Below are 23,539 nucleotides of genomic sequence, written 5' to 3' on the forward strand. Positions count from 1 at the left end.
TCACACACACACAAGCGCACACACAAAGAAGATGCAACTGGAAGAACTGAAGATCAGAAGTGCTACATCCCAAAGAAAGATTCAGAGACTGGAACTCTGTTATGGACAGAACAGAGAATTTTCACTCTGTCCCTGGTCTGTGAACTCCCAAGAACCTTTATTAAATTCTTCCATTCAGCAAGAGGTCTTGGGAGTCCAAGATCCATAGGTACAGAGAAGGGGCCACTCTGTACAACAAAAAAAGTCACCATGTGGTGATTTTACCTTCAGGTGGTCTTGACTTGGAATATCCAGATTTTGATCCTGTGCGATAGCGAGAGTCTGAGCAGCATCTGGATAGCAAGTAAAACAAAAGGAAAACCTTCCCTGGTAATAGCCATTCTTCCCACATAGAAAGGGCCTCAGCAAACAACCCTGGAGCCAGGTTTGGTCCCTAGAGAAGTACCTTTCCATGTTGGTTTAACAGGGCTCTCATCCAAAAGAAATGGAAAAATCAAAATTGGTAAAAACCACAAAAGCCAAAACAGGCTATATTCAAGATATATTACAAAATATAATCTGGGGGAAATGAAAGATAACCAAAAAAATGTCCTTCCATAGCAAGCTTTCAAATTTTAATATGAAAAGTGATTTCAGGAGGAAATAATGATGCCTATTTTTATCATCTCTTCCTATAGGTATTTTATTACCAAATTTGCCTAAGTTGTAAACAACAAAAAGAAAAGGACTAGCTTTTTCATTTAATTTTTATTTTCAAATGTTAAAAAGTTATAAAGGGTAATGAAATCCGAAAGTCTGGAATTTCTCACTTGCTTCATAACACAATAGCATCTTCATGTAAACTCACATTCTAAATGTCAATGATTTCACAATTTAAATTCCCAACACCTGAATATAGATTAGGTTTTTTTTAATCAACAAGTCTTATTTTTCCCAGTTACTATAAACATTTCCTAGGAAGGACAAGGAAGCAGAGAAAGTTTTTCTCAAGACCAATAAAAAGAAAGAAAGGAAACTATAACCTAAGAGAAATTCTTAGATAGTCTGAAAAAAATGTATTTCAAGGACTTGGAAATTTTCAAGTAGAACAAAAGATGAAAGCTTAGCTTCAGAGAATTTAATAATCTGGACCACTCAGAGGCTATGCATAACTGAGATGCTTATATGTAAGCCTATCATGGATTGGGTTCATCAGCTACTATCAGGTCGAGATCTTATGGAAAATAATCCTCCTCTAAATAGACTGGCAGAGAAGACAGATCCTACAATTGGTCTCACAATTCAGTTGTTTTGCACAAAACATTTTCGAAATTGTAATTATAAAGAGCATTATTTCTAGAAGTACTGTTACAAACGGAGATACTGAGAAGTTTAAGAGACAGCATTTTCTGACCACAGTGGTCCTCAAAGCTCAGTTAGCATACAACACAGATGAAGCACTTCTTTACTGCCATTTGATTACTATCATTTATATTCTAAAGCCTTATTCAGTTACAACAATTAGGAGTAAAAAAGAAGTTATCTGAGAAAACTATAATATACATAGGAATTCTTAAATGCAAAGTTTGTCATAAAATTCATTTTATCAGGATGCATGTGGAAATTTGGAGAAATGGTTTGTTTATAAAGAACCACCATCATTTTAAATAATATTTTCCTCAGCCATCAAAATAAAGCATGTAGCTCATTTGCAAAGGTGTAAAATAGGTATATGGAAAGCACTTGTCTCATTTGTCCTTGCATATAAAACAGCACAGGTGACCCATTTTACAAAGACCAACCACAGGTACTAGCCCAAGTGCAAACCAGAAAGACAAGTTACTTGTACTGTGGTTCGATAAGGTCTAGATAAAGAGTACAAGGAACTCTCTATAGTAGTTTTGCAGTATTTTTGTAGGTGAAATTATTCCAAAGGGACAAGATGAAAAATAAGATGTTTTACAGATTTAATGTTCAGAGAAAAAATGTTTTTAAAAAATTGATTGGAGCAAATTCTATTATAAGCAAGGATTAAGGAGGCAGCAATGTGTGGCACAATGGGAAAAAGAGGGGGGTGGGGGGGGCTGGCCAATCAGAAGTATCTCCTGTACCACTTAATCAGTGGCATCTGATCTTGGACTAGTCACTCATTCTATTTTTTAAAATCTTAGTCTCTTCATCTCCGTATCTTCCTTCCCCACAGGGTTGTTGTGAGGATCAACTGAAATGTTTGCTATAGAAATGTTCATTTTAACACATGGCATGTTAAATTCTGCAAAGGAAGTGCAAGAAAGAAAATGAGAGACAAAAGGTGAGAATTATACCTACTCTAGATATTCAGAGAAAGGTCAGGAAACAAATTTTACTGTCAAGTAAAGGAGCAAATATAAAATCCTGTGTATTTCAAGCCTATAGTGAGTATCCCAGAAAAGCCATACTATTTTTCAAATGACTGAATTTTAATAAAGAACCACATCATTCCCAAAGCCTTCCCTATCACATAGAAATTTACAGCTGGGTGAAGTGGGCAAAGACTCATTGAAATCAACAGGCTTCAAAACTCAATGTAAGTTCAAATCACATTTCAATGAGAGCAATGTCTCATCTAAAGTGTAAATCTTGCCGAAACCGGTTTGGCTCAGTGGATAGAGCGTCGGCCTGCGGACTGAAAGGTCCCGGGTTCGATTCCGGTCAAGGGCATGTACCTGGGTTGCGGGCACATCTCCAGTAGGGGATGTGCAGGAGGCAGCTGATCGATGTTTCTCTCTCTTCGATGTTTCTAACTCTCTATCTCTCTCCCTTCCTCTCTGTAAAAAATCAATAAAATATATTTAAAAAAAATAAAATAAAATAAAGTGTAAATCTTTATTAGGAATAAATTTTTTTCAAGCTTATTTGTTTCAATAACCTACTGAAAGATAGCCAATCGAAAGTGCTGTCTTAAGGGGAAAAGTTTCATTATTTGGAAATGAGACAGGGCTGCATTTCAGTTGTCTCCAGTTTACAAATTCACTTATCTCTAGCACACCACACTTCAGACCCAAAGCAGCCAGTTTCCTGCACATACCTAATAAATTAAACTCAAAGTGTAGGATTTAAAAGGTATGCAATCAAGCAAAGGGTTAGACAAATTGGCCTTCAAATAACAGAAAGTGCTCCAGCTGGTTTGGGTCAGTGAATAGAGCACCAGCCTGGGGTCTGAGGGGTCCCAGGCTCGATTCCAGTCAAGGGCACATGCCTGGGTTGCAGGCTTGATTCCCAATAGGGGGCATGCAGGAGGCAGCCAATCAGTGATTCTCTCTCATCATTGATGTTTCTTTCTCTCCCCTTCCCTTCCTCTCTGAAATCAATAAAAATATATTTTAAACAAAAAGATAAAAGCAAAAAAAAAAAAAGACAAAAGCATTAAAAAAATGTTTTCAAAGAATGAAATGGGTGAATATTCACAACATATTAAGTTTTTAAAAAAAATAAATAACAGAAAGCTAAAACTATTAGGTGAAAGGTTCTTGGGGGACCTTTATAATAGATGGATCAAGCTGACACCATGTAAGCCCACAGACTCTTACCACTGAAAGGGCACAAAGACCTTACATGACTCTGAAGTAATGAAACAGATGTTCAAAAGCACCCCCTATGAAACCTTCCCAGAAAAAAATTTAAACTTGAATCTATTCAATCACTACTAGTTATCAAAGATAGAACAGAGAAACATGTTAAACAACATCACAATCTACAAACTCTAGAATGACATGCTATAGGACAAATGATTCATTTCTTCACTAAATAAATGAAATAAAACAAAGGAGTGTTAGCAACCAAATGTAGTGTGGGGGCTCTGAATTAAATGTGGATTTTGAACAAGCCAAATGTAAAAGATATTTTTGCGATAAATGGAGGTAACTATACAAAAACTGGCTTTTGGATACTATTATGGAGTTTTTTCGTTTATCATTATTTTGTTTGGTGTAATAATGGCACTATAGTTATGCTCAAAGGAAAAAAGACAGGATCTGTTAGCAATTTTTAAAGTACGCCTACATAAAGCAAATATGATCAAATGTTAACAATTGCTAAGTCCAAGAGACGCACACATTAATTATGCCAATCTATCTTTAGTACATTGGAAAATTTTCACAATTAAAAGTTAAGTGACATAGTAATCGCATTCTGTGTGATGGTATCCCTCCCAGTCATGCCAAGACAGCATTCCATCTCCACCTTGATCCTTGTTTTCCCTCCCATCATTTGCCCCCTTGAACTTAAAGCTGTGATATAGACTGAAAAAATATGATGAGACATACCTGCAGTAGCAGTGGTTAAAGCGACAAGATTCTTTCTTAGCATAGCATAGAGAGGGCTGTTAAGGAGATAAAATAAAAAATTAATAACCAATAATTTCCCATTAAAATGTTAAGTGTATTTCTCAAACACTATCTCTGAACTTCATAACATATGGAGAGACAGAATATTTTCCCCAAAATAAATCTTTTATTATTTTTTTAAATTGATTTTAGAGAGAGGAGGGGAGAAAGAGAAACATCAATTGATTGCCTCCTACACATGTCCCAACTAGGGATCAAACTCTCAACCTGGGTATGTATCCTGACTGGGTGTATGGGATGGGAGGGGCTCCAACCAACTGAGCCACACCAGCCAGGCAGAACTTTTTTAATTATTAAAATATCAAGATGTTCTCAGTGGTTGAGCATTGACCTATGAACCAGAAGATCACAGTTCAATTCCCAGGCAGGGCACATGCCCAGGCTGCAGGCTTGATACCCAGTAGAGGCAGCCAATCTAATAATTCTCTCTCATCATTGATGTTTCTATCTCTCTTTCCCTCTCCCTTCCACTCTGAAATCAACAAAAAATATATTTTTAAAAAAACTAATTAATTGACATTTTATTAATTTAGCTAAGAGTAACCCAAGTGGGGAGATTTCCTTTGCAACTACTCCTTTCTTCTAGGAGTTAGTTAGGGTGTGCAGGTGGAAGGGAGTCTTACCAAAGAAAGACAAAATGAAGCTATAGAAAGTCATCACAAAGATATAGAAAGAGAACACTGCTTCTCACTTGCTAATTAGCCTTTGGTTGTATAAATACCCAAATTCCCCATGCAGCTGGAGAAAGACACACAAGTCAGAGAAATCACAGTAGGAGCCCATCATCAGTCTCAAGCTGCCCAGCAATTCTACATTGCTCATCATCTCACTGTCCCTCTCTCTACAACTGTTTCACAAAATTCTAGTCACATCAAGCTCCCTAATATCCAGGCCTTCACACGTGATGCTCAATTGGCACTAAGCCCTCCTTCAACCGGCCTCTTCTACTTGAATCCTGACTCCTTAATTATCCTTCAGCTCTCAGCTCAAATAATCAATTTCTCTAGGAACCTTTCCTTGATCCCTAAGACCATAAACCCCTCCCCTAGTATAATTTTACCTTATAGTGTGATAATTGAATTAAGATAGGGAAGAGCACCTGTCTCACTACACTTTAATTAAGCTCCATAAATCAGAGACTATGGCTCCCTACTATGTTCTCAGTGCCTCATAGGCCACTTGACATACGTAGGTCCTTAAATATTTGTTGACTAAAGGAATCGATAACCACTAATAACTTATGAAGATCAAGTAGTTAGGTATAAGCACCCCCCTCTTTTTACCTTGGATCTTTCACAGAGAAGCTCTGACATCCTAGGAGTTCTCCCAAAAGATCTCCACTACAATATACCATATGCTGCTCCCGAGGATCATAAAGCTGCTTCATTGTTATATATTGGCCTAGAAAGTGCATGACCTGCACAGAAATAAATTATTATTAAGAATTCTGTCCAGGTGCTGTCAAAAACACACAAATTGCCTGGCTGGCGTGGCTCGTGGTTGAGCATCAACCTATGAACCAGGAGGTCACAGTTTGATTCCCAGTCAGGCACATGCCCAGGCTGTGGGCTCAATCCCCAGTGTGGGGTGTGCAGGAGGCAGCCAATCAATGATTATCTCTCATCATTGATGTTTCTCTCTATCCCTCTCCCTTCTTCTCTGAAGTCAATAAAGATATTTTTTAAAATACACAAATCTTATATAATAAAAGCCTAATATGCTAAGTGTCCCGTGGACTAGTCGGCCATTCAACCAATCAAAGCATAATATGCTAATGACATGGTAAGGTCCTTCCACCACTCACTGTGACCTGCACTGACCACTGGGAGCAGATGCTCCAACCAGTAGGTTAGCTTGCTGCTAGGGTCTGGCTCATCAGGACTGAGCAAGATGGGCCAGACATGCCCTGGAGCCCTCCCACAGTCCCTCCCCGGTTCAATCATGCACCAGGCCTCTGGTTAATTATAGGGAGACTAGAGGCCCAGTGCACGATATTCATGCACTGGGTGGGGGTGGGAGGGTGGGTTCCCCTCAGCCCGGCCTGCACAGTCCAGGAACCCTCAGGGGATGTCTGACGGCTTAGGCCCGACATCCTTAGCACTGCTGCAGAGGCGGGAGAGGCTCCCACTACCACTGCTGCACTTGCTAGCCGTCGGCTTGGCTTGTGGCTGAGCAGCACTCCCTCTGTGGGAGTGCACTGACCACCAGGGGGCAGCTCCTATGTTGAGCATCTGCCCCCAGGTGGTCAATGTGCATCATAGCAACCAGTTGTTCCGCCATTCTGTTGATCTGCATATTACCCTATTATTATATAGGATAAGGGTTTGGTTTGTTAGAGGAAGAGGTAACATATAAAGGTCTGGGATCCTGCCCTAACTGTTTGGCTCAGTGGAGAGAGCATTCGATTCCGGTCAAGGGCATGTACCTTGGCTGCGGGCACCTCTCCAGTAGGGAGTGTGCAGGAGGCAGCTGATCGATGTTTCTAACTCTCTATCCTTCTCCCTTCTTCTCTGTAAAAAATCAATAAAATATATTTAAAAATAAATAAAGGTCCGTGGTCCTACAACAGGATAACTGAACCCAAATACTAGGTTATCCACTTATTATCATTCTGGACATTAACAGAGCCTTAAGTTTTATAATAGAAATGTATTGGTCTGACAATGAGAAAAAGTGGTGAATTCACCTAGTGTCACCTTTAAAATTTTCTCACCAATCCAAATAAAGGAGTCTCTCCTATTACTCAAAGGCATAAACTTTAAATTTGCCTGGGTCATAAAAATATTTTGCCAGTCCAGGGGTACATAACTACGACAGAATTACTGTGTGTTCACATAATTATTTTTGACAAATGAAGTACAATGGTTAATAAACTATAAGTGCATAAAACAGACTTTAAGTGCTTATTAAAAAATTTAATCTATCTGGCTTTTCTTACAAGTTCACAAAATGGAAGAAACAAACAAGTTCATGATTCAAAACTTAAAAATGATCTAATTTTATCCTAATGTTTTCTCTAGGTAACAGATTTTTTTTTAAATTGCTTAATAATTATGGTCACTTAATGACAGTAAGAATTTTGCTATCTCAGATTACAAGCAGACCAAAGCAGCGATCTTTATCTTTAGGCCGCCACTTCTCAGAAATTATTAGCTATCTGCACAGAAATTTGTTACCTACACTGTTCCCATTATATTAGGAGCAATGGTGCTCCTGGGCTCCCCTCCATCTCAGACAATGTGTCCCAGTATTAGCAAAGTTCTCCTACCTAATCAAATGCCTAGAGAAAAATAAGATGGGGAAGAGCATCTACTAGAAGAAAAGGGGACATATTTATGTCTGCCCAACTTTTAGTAAAAAAAAAAAAAAAAAAAAAAAAATCGCCCTAACCAGTTTGGCTCAGTGGATAGAGCGTCGGCCCGCAGACTGAAGGGTCCCGGGTTCGATTCCGGTCAAGGGCATGTACCTTTGTTGCGAGCACATCCCCAGTGGGGAGTGTGCAAGAGGCAGCTGGTCGATGTTTCTCTCTCATCGATGTTCTAACTCTCTATCCCTCTCCCTTCTTCTCTGTAAAAAAATCAATAAAATATATAAAAAAAGCAAACTCAAAAAAAGCTTGATAACTTTGTTTCTTCTGTTTAGGAAGCATTTACCTTACTAAAAGTAAGCACAGTTCAAAGAGATGAACTTTTTTTTTTAATATATTTTATTGATTTTTTACAGAGAGGAAGGGAAAGGATAGAGAGTTAGAAACATCGATGAGAGAGAAACATCAATCAGTTGCCTCCTGCACGCCCCTACTGGGGATGCCCGCAACCAAGGTACATGCCCTTGACTGGAATCGAACCTGGGACCCTTGAGTCCGCAGGCCGACGCTCTATCCGCTGAGCCAAACCGGTTAGGGCAAGAGATGAACATTTTTTTTTTTTAATATATTTTATTGAACTTTTACAGAGAGGAAGGGAGAGAGATAATCTGTTAGAAACATCGATGCAAGAGAAACATTGATCAGCTGCCTCCTGCACATCCCCTACTGGGGATGTGCCCGCAACCCAGGTACATGCCCTTGACCCGAATAGAACCTGGGACCCCTCAGTCCACAGGCCGACGCTCTATCCACTGAGCCAAACCGGTTTCGGCAAGAGATGAACATTTTAATACTCTTTCCACATAAAGAATTCAGTTTGTTTTTGCTTTTTAAAAAAAAACTTCAGAAGCTAAATAAGTTATTTAAGTGTTTAAAATAACTCACAGTGTTCAAAAAATTATCTGACACATTTATAATGCAAAGCTACAGCATTTAGTTCCTGCCTGGTAGCATCAGTAAATCACAGAGTGTCATTTTTAAAAATCTTATACATGCTTTGCATTTTAATTCTGAGATCAATAAACACGTGGTTAGTTTTGTTTAGCTGACAACAAACTTCAAAGGGGAATTTAAAGGAAATATGAAATCCAACTTAGCTCCATGGTCTTTGAAACAGAGCAAAAGTTGCCTCTCCAGTACCTCAGGAGAACTTCCCTCCTTAGGGCTGAGTTCAGAACTACAGATTCATCAGCTTCTATTTCTGAGCTGTTCTTAAAACAGTTTTCTTTGATAGCTTACCTGGGTAACAGTGAAGATTTCACCCTGCGCACCTGCTGCCTGCAAAATCTTCAGAAGTGGCAGTTTTGGTCGTACCTAATAAAAACATAAAATAAACCTGATACTTACATTTCAATTAGATTGATTTCTGATACCATAGGGAACGAGAACCTCCTTCAACTTTTTAAACACTGGTGGATACTTATCTAATCTATAATAATAAAAGCGTAATATGCTAATTAGACCGGACATCCGAATGACCTTCCGGACAACCTTCTGGACAAAGCCAGGGCTGCAAGGGCCAAGCCCAATGCATGAATTTCGTGCATCGGGCCTCTAGTATTATATAATCTTTCAAAGTATAAAGTAACTACAGATAAGCAGACTACTTCCTGAAAAATCATACTCTCAAAAGATAGCACATTCACACTACTAAATGGCTATAAGAGGAAAAAAGAAAATATGTTTTGGTGAGAATGTGGAGTGATTAGAACCCGTGTGCACCACTGGTGGGAACATGAAATGGCGCAGCTACAGTGGAAAATAGTTTGATAGTTCTTCAAAAAGTTAAACATAGAATCTGCACATTACCGAGCAGTTCCACTCATAGGTATACACCAAAAAGAACTGAAAGCAGGGACTCGCACAACTACCTGTACACCAGTGCTCCCAGCAGCATTATTCACAATAGTCCAAAGATAGAAATCACCCGAATACCCTTGGCAGATAAACATATAAACAAGGCATAATGGCTTTGTTTGCTATCTCTTGACTCTGACTATGGAGTCTGTCTTTAGCCACACAATTTAGTTTTCTCAATTGTATACAGTCAAAGTTTGTCTCCTCTTACAGCCGCCACAGTTATCATAAGGCCTCCCTCATTCTAAAGTTTCACAAGTATTTCTTAAATTTTCTTCCAGTATTTTTAATCATTTCATTTTTTACATTTAAGTATCTATCTGCAATTTGTTTTAACATTACGTTTGAGGTCTTAATTTGTGTCCTTCCAGAGATAGCAAATTACATCAAAACCATAAGCTACATTTTCCCATCAAATCCAAATTCCACGATTTTAATAAAATGAGCTACATAATATTATATAGTGTACAATTTTTATGAAAACACAACACAAAATGACATTATTTTGGTATGTTAGAGGAAAAGATCTGGAACAAGACACACCGAATTGATTGTTATGTTAGGGGAAAGGGACTTTGGGGAAAGGCATGGGTCAAAAAAGTCTCTATACTGCCCAACCAGTGTGGCTCCGTGGTTGAGCAACCATGGTTCAATTCCGGTCAGGGCACATGCCTGGGTTGCAGGCTCGATCTCCAGTAGGGGATGTGCAGGAGGCAGCCAATCAAGGATTCTCTCTCATCATTGATATTTCTCTCTCTCTCCCTTTCCCTTCCTCTTTGAAATCAATAAAAATACATTTTTTAAAAAGCCACTTTAAATACATTATAAAGTTTGAATCTTTTCTAAGAATACATTTGCTATATTTACAATTTAAAATTTTATTTTAAAGAAAACAAATTAGAATGAAGTGAGAGACAAAAACTAATTTATATAACTTCGTCCCAAACTCCTCACTAGCCACCTGTACCCTAAAACACTCTAATTTTCAAAATGTACCATTAAGCAATCAGTAACTTCTATACATTTATGGAATCAATGATCCATTCAAATTTATGAGCATTAATACTGTTTACTAGTTTCCCTAATATGACGTTTTAAAATACTTCTGCTGTCTATAAAAACCTACAGTCAGTGAAGCCAGCTACATCCCCAACTCAATTTATTTACTTTTTTTTTTAACTTAAAGAGAAATAGGAATGCCTAAAAACATCTTACCTGCTTGATCTGTCTTGGAGAACTCCTGCAAGCACTGCCAGATGTTGAACACTGGGCAGAGGTAGAAAGTGATGCCATTTTGGCAGTGAAGAAATTAGTCTGTTGATAAATCTAAAAGGATAAAAAATTACAAAATCTCTTCTGAAGTAGAAAATTCTCTCTAGGATTTACAAAAAAAGCAGCCAGCAAAAATAAGACACGTCAGAACGCCCTACAGAACGCCCTACACAAATGTAATATACCCATGTGGAGATGCTTGACACTCTTCTGGTCACTTTCTAGTTCAGATACTGCAAAAAGCTGAAGAGCTAAATCAAGAGTAAGAATCATCTATGCAATCTACCAACTTTGCTACTGGAGCATGAAACTTTTTAAAGTTTCAAAGGTGGGACTGAGGGGACCAAAGGTTTGCCACCCCAAAATATGCCTTTTGGGAGATTGAGTTGAGCTGGTTATTAGGAAACAAAAGACTCAGAAAGAACTTTGACATTCCCCCTTTTACTTGCCTAAAAGAATTCAGATAGAAAAACCTGCTTAAAAGAAGGGACATTAATATCATAATATAAACGAAATGTGTCAGGGAGAAATCTAGCAAAGCCGGTTTCCTTTAGTCCCCTTGTTTGTGGGTGGCCCAGTAAGAATTCGTTTATCACATGTTTGCTCTCTCTCTCTTGAGATAAGTGGGGAGAAAATAAGGTGAAGTATGGGCAGTCCTTTGACAGGAGCTCAGCCTGTTAGAAAGAAAGATTTACTACATTTGATTGGTTAAAGCAACAGTCCAGAAAGTTCATGCATATGCAGGATTAGGATGCCTGGGGTTGATTCAAAGCTCCAATATACTTATTATTCTGGAATGTAAGCACTCTTTGGTTAATTGGCCCACAGCTATTAACTGTTAATTATTCCTGTTTCTTCTCACTCTCAAACAGCTATATTTAGACCATCTGAAATTTTCTCTGGTCAATGGCAACTAAATTCTTACAAATTGGGTTAAACCAAGGTGGACATATATCATCAAGGAAAGATACAGCATGAATTGAAATAGAGAGTAAGATTTAATTTCATATTCTCACCTCTACCTTTTCTCCTTAAAGAAAAACTGTAGGAAAGGAAAATGGCAATTTTAAATAAACTTGCTTGGGTTTACGTCAGGCCTTTTTCTAGTAAAAAGGTGACAATCAGTGAAATTTATGAACAAGCCACATCAGGGAAAGGGTGAAAAGAGCCTAGAAAAGCCAATAGTCTAGCTAAAACAAGATTCCTCACTCTTCAGAGAAGACTTAACTATTACAGGCATAAATTTCTCCTTCCTATCAGCTTCCCTTGCTACAAAAAAGGGCAGTCTAATAGGACACAAGCATAGCTTACATTTTAAAACAGCTAGCTTTTAATTGGCATTTCAAACCTAATAAATAAAACAGGGGCTCCAAATAACTTCCCTCCCACTTTCTAAGTTCTCCTAGCTGGGCTAATAATCAAGTTAACAGAGAGATTAACAGAAAATCAAATTTTTCATATATATGCACAAGGAATTCACGTAAGCATGAAAATTCCAAAGACAGTGAGTTAAAATTGGGTATATATGACATTTTAGGCAAGGAGAAAAGGAGGGAATGGGATCTTAGATTTCAAAAGTGAGAATTGGCCATTTATAGGTAACTGAGAAAGAGTGGAACATACAGGCCACATAAATTTCTGCTAAGCAACCAAGAAACAATGAGATGCTGTGAGGGGTAGCTAGTTAATGAGCCCCTCCTATCCACCACACTCAATTCAGATTGGGCTAAGGTGGAGAGTTCCACCTGAAACTCTCAGGCAAGAAAGGAGAAGAGGATCAAAGTTTCTTTCTGAGTCTTGTTTCTTAATAACCAGTTTAAAATCAATATCCTAAGAGGCAGCTTTAGGTAGGCAAAATTTTGGTCCCCTTCAAAACCAATCCTGATCTCCCCAAACCTGCTAGCTCTGTAGTCTTGCTCACTTCAGTAAATGGCAACTCCATCCTTCAGTAGCTCAGGTTAATGATTTTAAAACCATCCTTAATTTCCTTTTTCTCTCACTCCACATCCAGTCCATAAATAAATTCCGAAGCTGTCTTCAAAATGTATTCAAAATCTAAGCACTTCTCCCTATACTAATCCACCCACCCACCTCGAAACTGCATTAACCTTTTTAAAGTTTTCTTGCTTCTGATGCCGGAGGGGTAAGTCTCTAGGGGAGACTTGAGCCCGAGCCAAGAGGGTTCTTGGCTTCATGAAGGAAAGATTTCAAGGCTCAAACCAGACGGGAGGTTAAAACCAGAGCAAGTTTATTGAGCAGAGAGGATAAGCAAGAAAAGCTACTTCACGGAGTAATGGGATCTCCTCACAAGAGGAGAGAAGACCCCAACTGTCTGTAGAAGTTGGGCTTGTAGCTGCTTTTAGTTTCTATGGAAAATTACTGGTATGGGGAAACAGAGAGTGGGCAAAAACATTGGGGTTAACTTTAACCTTTTTTTATATATTTTTGTATTGATTTCAGAGAGGAAGGGAGAGATAGAAACATCAATGATGGGAGAGAATCATTGATTGGCTGCCTTCTGCACGCCCCACATTGGGGATCGAGCCGGCATCCCGCGTATGTATCAAACCCGGGATCCTTCAGTCCACAGGACGTCACTCTACCCACTGAATCAAACCGGCTAGGGCAATGGTCAGCAAACTGCAGCTTGGCAAACCATGGCTCGCAAGCCACATGCGGCTCTTTGGCCCGAGTGTGGCTCTTCCACAAAATACCAACTTCTGCGCATGGGCCACGAAGTTTCGATCGCACTATGCATGCACACCCGCATGTGGTATTTTGTGGAAGAGCCAAACTCAAGGGGCCAAAGAGCCGCATGTGGCTCGCAAGCCGCGGTTTACTGACCACGGGGCTAGGGCAACTTTAACCTTTAAGAGATATATTTTGTGGTCTGTTTTCCTTTTATGGTACAGGTAGTATTAATCAATCTTTGCAGGAATTTTCTTCGTTCTGGGGGCTCCTTGCGGTCCACTTGCATCTCTGTGTCAGGTAGCACAGAGCAGGCCCTGACTTACTTTTTTTTTTAATATATATTTTTATTGATTTCAGAGAGGAAGGGAGAGGGAGACAGAAACATCAACGATGAGAATCATTAATCAGATGCCTCCTACACGACCCTACTGGGGATGGAGCCCACCTGGGACCCGCAGGCCGACACTCATCCACTGAGCCAAACTGGCTAGGGCTAATTTCCTTTGACTTAAATTAACTTATATAGTTCTCATGCCCCTCTTCTAGTCCACCTTTGCTCCTCTAGCTCCTAACCTCCTCTTGTCTTTGCTCAAATGTCAGTTCCCATTTTTCAAACTGCAACTCCCAACCCCCAGAGTTCCCTCTCTCTTCTTGCTTAAATTTTCTTCACAGGACATGTTACCAACCAACCCACTACACACTTTAATTATTTATCATGTAAAATATAAGCTACAAGTAGGGACGGATTTGTATTTATTTGTTCATTAATATATTCCCAGTGCCTAAGATAACTATTATATACATGGCACAGCAACATAATGGACACAAATATTAATAATAGTGTGGATGATTTCCAAAAACGGTCCCCAATGAATCACATCTCCCAACTGGCTCTGTGACATAAGCTGATCAATAGGACGCAACTGTTAAACAAAAAGTTTTAACTTCCAAGGGGGATGTCTTTTATAAAAGAAAGGATTAGGCCATTGACAGCAAGAAAGACCAGGTCCTGGAGCAGGAAGCCTGACTACCAGCAGCATAGCTAAGTGAAGAGACACGTCTACTGTCCTGGCAAGTGGGAGGAGGGGCAGGAAGGAATGTAAGTCATTCTGAAAGAATTTACATTAGCTATAGACAGAGGGGGTGGGAGAAACTGAACTGAAACAGGGCCAGCTTCTGGGAGAGACACGGTCAGCAAGAAAGAAGTGTCAGCTCCTATGAATTAGCTGAGGGCAGTGGATTGGAAAAGTTCGGGTTCATGTAAATAAAAAGCGGAGACTCCTGGGGTTCTATGATGTCTGGCTATTCTCCTTTGGATAATTTTAAAAATAGCCACCTACAAATTAAGCCCAAATTCCAACAGATATACAGGAATGTAAGCAGTCTTTTGTCAGAGATGGTCCAGGACTAGTAACAGGCTCACTGTTCTCTCATTCTCGTGCAGCTGTAATTTAATTCAGAACAACTCAATTTTTTTTCTAGTCATAGAAGAACCAAAATGTCCCAATTCCAGGCCTGGCAGCTTCATTTTTATGTTCTTCAAAGCCCCCCAAATCAGCTACTCTACTGGAGATCCCACAGAAAGGATATGTGGATGTCACCCCGATAAATTTAACTTAAGGGGGCAAAAGGGATATCTGGAGAGTCTTATTTGTTATCTGAGCCCCAGCCTTTCAGGCATACACACCCTGAAAAGGCAACACGTCTTCAGTTTAGCCCCAGCTGACACTTGTCTACAGCTAAATGACAGACCACAAATGAAACCACCAGAAAAACCACATCTCAGCCCACAGAACGGTAATAAATAAACAAACAAAATAGCTGTTGCTACCCACTAAATTGTTTGGTGGTTTATCGCATAGCATTAGATAAAACAAATGCAAAGACTTAGAGAGTTTACTCTGTACCAGGCACATATATTAACCCATTTAATATTAGATATTCCTATGATGTAGGCAATGTTATCTTTATTTTATAGATGAGGCAGGAGAAGCATAAGGATGTGCCAATTAATAAACTGCTGCAGTCAAAATGTCAAACTCAGAAGCGCTCTTAAGTCCCCACTATTGGCATTTTTCCCCTTCAGACCTCAAGTGCACAGAATTTACCACAATCCTTTCCTTCAAGACATACTCTCACTGTTCATCCATACCTGGCTCACTTCTACCTGATTCTTAATGATGCAATAAGCATCCCTGGCCGTGCTCAGGGGCTCAGTGGTCGGAGTGCCGTCCCATACACCAAAAGGCGGCAGGTTCAATTTCCAGTCAGGTCACATAACCCAGATTGCAGATTGGGGCATGTATAGGAGGTAATCAAATGATAAAAATATATATTTAAAAAATGTTTGGCCAGCCCTGGCCAGTGTGGCTCCGTGGTAGAGTGTTGGCCCATGCACCAAAGGGTTGCAGGTTCAATTCCGTCAAGGGCACATGCCTGGGTTGCAGGTTAATTTCCTGACCCCCGTTTTTCTTTCTCATTCTGTCCTTCTCCCCACCCCGTCATCTCTCTAAAAAATATAAAAATAGTAATAATAATAATAATGCAGTAAGCATCTACAAACTGGGACTCTGACAACCATATTGCCCGTCCCATTTCCCCCGCCTCCCAACAACCACCCTGCTTCCTAAGTTTTTATTTTCTTCCCTTGCTTTCTGTGCACTTTCAGTGCATCAAAATGGAATCCTAAAAAGTGCGTTTGTATAGTTTGGTTGCCTTTAACTTTTGGTTTTGTTTTTGAAAGAAGGTATGTTGCCTGGCCGGTATGGGTCAGTGGTTGAGCATCAACCTACAAACCAGGTCACAGTTTGATGCCCAGTGTGGGCTTGGTCCCCAGTGGGGAGGTGTACAGGAGTCAGCTGATCAATGATTCTCTCTCATCATTGATGTTTCTCTCTCTCTCTCCCTCTCCCTGCCTCTCCGAAATCAATAAAAATATATTAAAAACTAAAAAATACAAAAGCAGATATGTTATATGTAATTTTAGGGATTTTTGTTTCACTAATTTGTTGCTGGACTGTCACTTCAGTTCTTTAAAAATATTTCATTGCAGTAAACTACACATATATAACATAAAATTTACTATTTTTAGGTGTACAAATCAGTGATATCAAGTACATTCACAATATTGTACACCATCACCATTATCCATCCAACTCCAGAACTTCATCACCCCAAACTGAAATTCTATTCATTAAACAATTACCCACCTAGTCTCCCCTGAGCCTGGTAACCACTATCCTATTTTGCCTCTATGAATATGCCTATTATAGGCAGCTCATATAAGTGAACTTATACAACATTTGTCATTTTGTGTCCGACATTTCTGTTAGCATAATGTTTTCAAAGTTCATCCATGTCAAAGCATACTTTACTTTTCATTTATGTTTACTGTTGCATAATATTCCAGTGTGTGATGATTTGTTTCTAGGTCTTACTATAGTCATGTGCCACATAAGGACATTTTGGTACACAATGGACTGCATGTGGTCACCTAAGATTATAATGAAGCTGAAAAACTTCTATCGCTTAACCCTGACCCAGTAGCTCAGTTAGAGCATCCACCTGATATGCCAAGATAGTGTGGTTCAATCCCTGGTCAGGGCATATATAAGGTTCAACCAAAAAAAGTTTAAATTTAAAAAACAAACAAACAAAAAAAACCCTACTGCCTAGTGATACCAGGGCCTTTGTAAAATTGTAGCACAACGCTTTACTCATGGCTTGCACCATAGTCTATTTAGCGATTTCAACCTTCTTCATCTCATAGCACACATAAACTAATTACTAAAATTCTGCGGCACACCAAAAAAAATTTTTGATGTGACAAAAAAAAAGGTGTAATTCCGATTCATTCACACCGAGTGGCTATTATTGTCTTTTTTTTTTTTTATCTGACGATCTAAGGGAAAAGAGCTCAGTGCCCCTGACTAAATAGTCAGATACTGCATGTTTTAAAAATTCTTGCAGCACACCAGTTGAAAACCTCTGGTCTAGTTGATCAATTCTGTAATGTATGCTTGCAAAAAACTCTATGTTCATTAGGTTAAGCTTGTTGGGTTTTTACAATCTTACATATCTAATCTGCCAGCTTGCCAACAAATAAGAGATGTAATGAAATCTCTCACTATATTGGTGTTTTGTCCATTTATCCTAGTATAGTTCTACCAATTCTGCTTCATCTATTTTAAGGATTTTTAAAATATATTTCTTTATTTATTTCAGAGAGGAAGGGAGGGGGAGAGAGATAGAAACATCAATGATGAGAATCAATGATCAGCTCCTTCCTGCACACCCCCTACTGGGGATCAAGCCCACAATCCGGGCATGTGCCCTTGGCCAGAACTGAACCTGGGACCCTTCAGTCTGCAGGCTGACGCTCTATCCACTGAGCCAAACCAGTGAGGGCTATTTTAAGGATTTTTAATCAGATATATATATATATATATATATGCTTTAAACTGCTTTATCTTCTTGGCAAACTATCAATATATAGTGATTATTACAAAATAATTTTCCCATCCCAATTAAGATACTTACTGCCTTAAAGTATATTTTATCTTATATTAGAATAGTCGTGCCAACTTTCCTATAGTTAGTATTTCCAGATATGTATTTTATCAAATTTTTACTTTCAATTTTTTGCATGCCTTAAAATTTTTGTGTGTCCCTCATAAAAAGCATATATCTGAACTCTAGGTTTTTTAATCCAATTTGTCAAATCATATCTCTAATCATTTATTGTAATTGATATAAATGCATGTATTTAGCAGTCCACTTTGTCCTTATGCTTACTTTAACATAAGCAGAAAGTGTTGTGCCATTAAAAAAGATACTGATTTAAGAGTCAGGGAAGTTCAGAGCAGGACAAATTATTGTTGACTATGAGGCAGAGGAGGAATGAGAGGGGATGGAGATAGGAGTGGAAGGATTTTCAAATGGGAGAATCCTGGAAAAATGGGAGGGGAAACACCATGAGCAAAGGCACTGATCAAGGATGTGTGTGAGAAAATGAAGTCAGCTGATGGACTCTGAATCCAAAGCAAGATCTTGTTCCTTTCCCACCTGGAACCTCTTTTGAGAGCAGCATGATGAGATATTGTTACTCACGCCTTAAAAGAGAAAACTGGGGCTTAAAGAAGTCAAAAAACCTGCTCAAGTCAAAAGTTTATCCTTTTTCACTATACCAAGCTGCCAGTTATAGCTGATCCTTGAACACTGGTTTGAACCGCAGGGTCCTCTCACACACGAAGTTTTTTCCAATCAATAACTGTAAGTGTATTTCCTCTTCCTTATGATTTTCCTAATAACATTTTCTTTTCTCTAGCTTTACTGTAAGAATACAGTAGAGAATACAAATAACAAATTATGTTAATCGACTGTTATCAGTAAGGCATCCAGTCAACATTACCTATTAGTAGTTAAGTTTTGGGGGAGTCAAAAGTTGTATCAGATTTTCAACTGGGGGAGGGTAGGCCTTAGCACTCGCCCTTTTTCCTCTTCTATGTTCTGTTTTCTGTTCTCAAAAATTCCCACTCATTCTTCTATCTAGGTCAAAAGTCACTTCCTTGGTCAAGGCTTTTCTGACTCCCCAAGGGAGGCTGATGACACCAGAGCAAATCCATGAGCGCTTCCCACATTATATTTATGTTTTTATGTCTATCCCCTACTACACTGAAATCATAGAGAGCAAGAACAGTTCTATTCATCATGATGATGAAAAAAGAGTGGTTTTTACCCTACACTTAGTTCAAAAGACTCTACATCTCACCTTCAAATCTCTACCTTTGTTAACCAATGTCACCCCAATAAATTCAATAAAAAAAAATTTTTTAAATCTCTACCTTTGAAGACAACTGTGATTTTAAGACTAATAAAAATAAAAACTTCTTGTCCTGGTCAGTGTGTTCAATGGTTAGAGCACTGACCCCTGCACCGAAGGGTTTCGGGTTCGATTCCCAGTCAAGGGAACTTACCTCGGTCGCAGGCTCAATCCCCAGCCTGGGCCTGGGTCAGAGCATATGCAGGAAGCAACCAATCCATGTGTCTCTCACATCGGTGCTTCTCTCTCTCCCCCTCCTCCCTTTCTTCCACTCTCTCTATATATCCTCCTGTGAGGATTAAAAAAAAAAAGGAATCCTTCCTTTCCCTTGCTCCATCCTTCTTCCTATAAAAATCTTCCATTTTGTACAACCCCTCGCGCTCCCTTCTAATTGCTAGATGGGATGTTGCCCAATTCATGAGTTATTTAAAGCCAAATAGTTCTTCAAATTTACTTGGTTGAATTTTGCTTTTTAACAAATTAATAAAAACTTTTTTCTTACAAGGAAAAAACTGCTGACTTTTTAGTTCTTACAAGGTCTGTTACACATGTACAAAGATAGTGTACAAGCGTTTGCAAAACCAACAACATGCCAGGAAACAACCAAAAAATCCATCGGCGGTGAACTGTTTCAAGAAACTGTTGTACAACCCTGTATCACAATACTGGGAAATCTTTAAAAGAAAGTATGTCATGTCTATTTTATGTAAAGCTGTCCCTGATACTGTTTGAAAAAACGTAAGGTGCAGAACAATACATACAAAATGATCACACAACTGCCTCAATCCGTGAATGTGTGCAGAGAAGCCAGGAAGGCTGTGGCATCAGGCAGTTAACAGCTGCCAGCCCGAGGAGGAACCCGGTTAGGGATGACAGGGTAACTTCACACGCTTGTTTTCTGCGCATTTCTTTTTTTAAACTGGCACGCGCCGTCACTTCAGGACTATAAAAAGTTGTGAACCTGCCCAGTGCAGTGGAGGGGGGAAAGGCGGGCGTGAGAGCAGGAAAAAGGCCTCTTTTTTCCTCGCTGTGGCCGCCCACAATTTGTGAGAAGCACCTGCTGATTAATCCCAAGATGGTTAGTCCCCCTGATTCAAACAGCCCCCCAGTTCAAACTGCAAGACAAGACACGCTACTTTCAAGGCTCCATTCCTGCACCCCCCTCCTCCCTGCTGTTTTTACAACCCAGGGTTAACGTGCACCCAGCAGTCTCTCGTTAGCAGAAAGTTCCCCTCCTCCTCCCCTTCAAACAAGCCTCGGTGGAACTCTTTGTAACTTCGGTTCTAAGAATTTTTACAGGCGTTGGGAAAGCACTGATAAGACACCTGCCGAGGACATCTGCCTGCACTGTCCCCTGAAGAACGAACGAACTGCCACCCCCTCCTGTCTGCTCAATTTCAGCCCAAAAGTCCTCCTCCCTTCCTTATCACTGTTGCCCGTGTATTGATTAGCAATGCACCGGCCCTTTCCCTTCCTTCCCGTCCTTCCCTTCCAGGAAAGTAAAATAAACTTCCTCTCTGCATTGAGCTCTCAGTGGTGAATTCTTTCACAGCCGGTGTCCCCACACCCCCCCCCCAAAAAAAACACACACACAAAAAGAATGAGCAGCAGCATTTTCCTCCGGCGCCGCTTTAAAACAGCGGTTCTCAAACGGTAGGGTGCACAGGAATCACCGGGGTGGGGAGGGGGCTGTGCTGACTAAAACACATATTCCTGAGCCTCCTCTCCCGATACGGCTGGGAGGTCTGCACGCGGCCCTGGGGTGAGCACTCTGCAAGCAAGCACCCCGGCCTGAGACGCGGGACCCGCAGCTCTGCAAACCGCTCCCCTGAACTCCTGACGCACCTCGGGTCCTCCTCCCGCCGCCCTCTCCACCTCCGTGCTCCCAAGTGCCTCCGTACCCCCAAAATCCTGCGCCCAGAGGAACATCGTTAGGCTGTCACTGATGGCGGAGCCGCGCCGTCCCTGCACCTCCGCTTTCGTCTTCCCCGGGTGCTCACCTCCCCACCCTCTCCCCGCCAGCCCTTTCCGCCCGGCGCCACCGTCCCAGGCCGCCCACGCCGCCCGCTCTCCCCGCTCGGGGCCCGCGGAACCCGCCGCGCAGCCGCCGCTCCCCACTCCCCCTCCCCCCCCAGCCCCGGCCTCCCGGCGCCGCCGGAACCCCAAAACCACACCTGAGGGCCACTCGCGAGTCGCTCCCGCGCTAAGCCCAGAGGATGTCAGTCAAAGGTGCTCAGGCCTCGGCCGCAATTTGAAACCCGGGTGGCGACCAATGAGAGCGCAATTTCCGGTTTCCCATCCACCTCGCGCAGGAGCTTCCGGCGAGGCCTCGGGGAAACCATAGATGGCCCACTGGAGGGCTGGAGGGCTAGAGAGGACGAGTTCTCCCCACCATAGAGTAGACCCTCTTCCGGCGGACAGAGTGGCGAGGCCTAGACCGCGGGGAATCTGAGGGCTCCGGAGCGAAGCTCCGAGGTCTGGTGCTATTTGCAGACGCGTCCTAGGAGGTCAGAAACCCGGGAGGGGAGAAGCCTAGGGGCATCCTTTCGCTTATCAGAAAAATGCCTCTCCCTCCGCTCCCCAGGATGAGGAATCGGAAGACACGGTCTTAAAACTGAGAAGGGTCGGCTTTGATTTGTGTTGGAAGTTGTGTAGACGATTGACACGGTGATGAATCACACTGTTCAGTATAATCACCACCAGCTACATGTGGCCTGAAAGGTGCTTAGTCCAAATGGAGACGTGCACATCACGATTGAAATACACATCAGATTGAAAGTCTTTGTAGGAAAAAATAATGCGAAATATCTCACTGATGAAGTTTTATGTTGATTGCACACCAAAATGATACTTTGGATATGTTGGGTTGAATAAAATATATTTAACTTCACCTGTTTCTGTTTCTTTTTCTTTTTTTTTTTTACGTGGCTACTAGAAAATGTTAAATTACACCTGTAGTTTGCGTTATAATTTGTATTAAATGACACTGGTGTGGAATGTAGGCTGGGGCCAGATTGGAGAGGACTTGGAATGCTGCTATGAAAAGTTCCACTTGTTATTCAATAAATAATAGGGAAGAATCAAAGGGTTTTGAGCGGGGGGGCGGGCAGTCTAGTATTATTAATTTGATGCCTCCGCATTCCATACACACAGCCCATTTTAGAACCCATTCTACCACTAGCTCTGGGTAGACGATTAGCCCTGGTGATGTGATTCTTACAGAGAACACTTAATAAGGTAGTCCTTGCTATTGTTTTTAATGTGCACGAGGGGAATAAATCTAGGGGTAACGTTACTCCCTTAGCCCAGAATTAACCCGATATCGCCAGCTTTCTAAATTCTCTACATCTCCCTCCATTCTAGTCAATTAAGTTAAGCCTTATTATACAGGATGGTGGCTATAGTTTTAATATTGTATCGCAGAGGAATTAAGGAACCGCTAACAAAAACCCTTGCTTGACCCACTCTGAGCGCCCCGGTGGGTAATTCCCAAAGCCAGCCCTTTTGCGGAGAGTGGTGCTCAGGGGATGACGGCTGTGGACGAGACCAGCCTTCCGATGGCAAGATCAATAACATCTCCCCGTCGGGCATGTTCGGCTTTCCAGTCTCTCGGGCTTAAGAAGGCTTCTGACCCCAAGGTTTTCTTCGCGTAAAATTACTTACAATACAATCTCCCTATCAGTGTCCTATCTCCCGCTTGATCTTACACAGCTCGACCCGACAGCTTCAGAACAGCGTATGTGTATTCTCTTCGGCTCATTGATTTTTTTCTGTTAGCGGGAAGGTTTGAGAACTGGTATCCACCCGACTATCAATAGATGATCAATAGGATAATAGACCAGACTTCACTGCGACGCTTCAAACGTGGTCTACCTCGCCGTTCTCTCAATCCTGGACCTATCACAGAGAGCACAGATCGAAGAAGCCTGCCTTACCTAACGGTGGTTATTGAGGACACAGATACGTCGCCGTTCTGCATGAGCGGGCCATGCTGGAGAAAGGCGCAGGGTTTCTTTAGGTCTTAAGTCTTTCTTTGGCGCATGAATCCCCAGCTTCCGCGTGTTTAAAAGCGTCACCAAGCGCAGGCGGAAGGACGTGATTACACAAGAGTCCTGACTTTTTGTAAGGGTTTGCAAAAGCTTCAGCTCCACGTGAGGGCCCGGATAG

At 40.9% G+C, this 23,539-nt stretch overlaps 1 protein-coding gene across 11 annotated transcripts in view; it reads right to left on the bottom strand.

The window, feature by feature from the left end:
- Positions 1-21,664, bottom strand: part of MDM4 (MDM4 regulator of p53) — a 37,250-nt gene extending 15,586 nt beyond the window's left edge. For 2 of the 11 annotated variants that reach the window (XR_013997156.1, XM_081112408.1), the window contains exons 1-6: positions 21,547-21,636; positions 10,804-10,914; positions 8,971-9,045; positions 5,648-5,781; positions 4,284-4,339; positions 265-332 (exon numbers count right to left, since the gene is read on the bottom strand). Coding sequence is in view for 7 of the 11 variants with exons in the window: in XM_081112408.1 (XP_080968534.1) it covers positions 265-332; positions 4,284-4,339; positions 5,648-5,781; positions 8,971-9,045; positions 10,804-10,881 (411 nt within the window). In the remaining 4 variants the exon portion in view is untranslated. Of the gene's footprint in view, positions 1-264; positions 333-4,283; positions 4,340-5,647; positions 5,782-8,970; positions 9,046-10,803; positions 10,915-21,273; positions 21,386-21,546 lie in introns of those variants that run through there. The other 9 variants (XR_013997157.1, XR_013997158.1, XM_081112406.1 and 6 more) reach the window with 8 other exon arrangements.
- Between the last annotated feature and the right edge of the window lie 1,875 nt (positions 21,665-23,539).

Source organism: Myotis nattereri (assembly GCF_964212035.1).
Source record: "Myotis nattereri genome assembly, chromosome: 18".
Classification (NCBI taxonomy): Eukaryota; Metazoa; Chordata; class Mammalia; order Chiroptera; family Vespertilionidae; genus Myotis; species Myotis nattereri.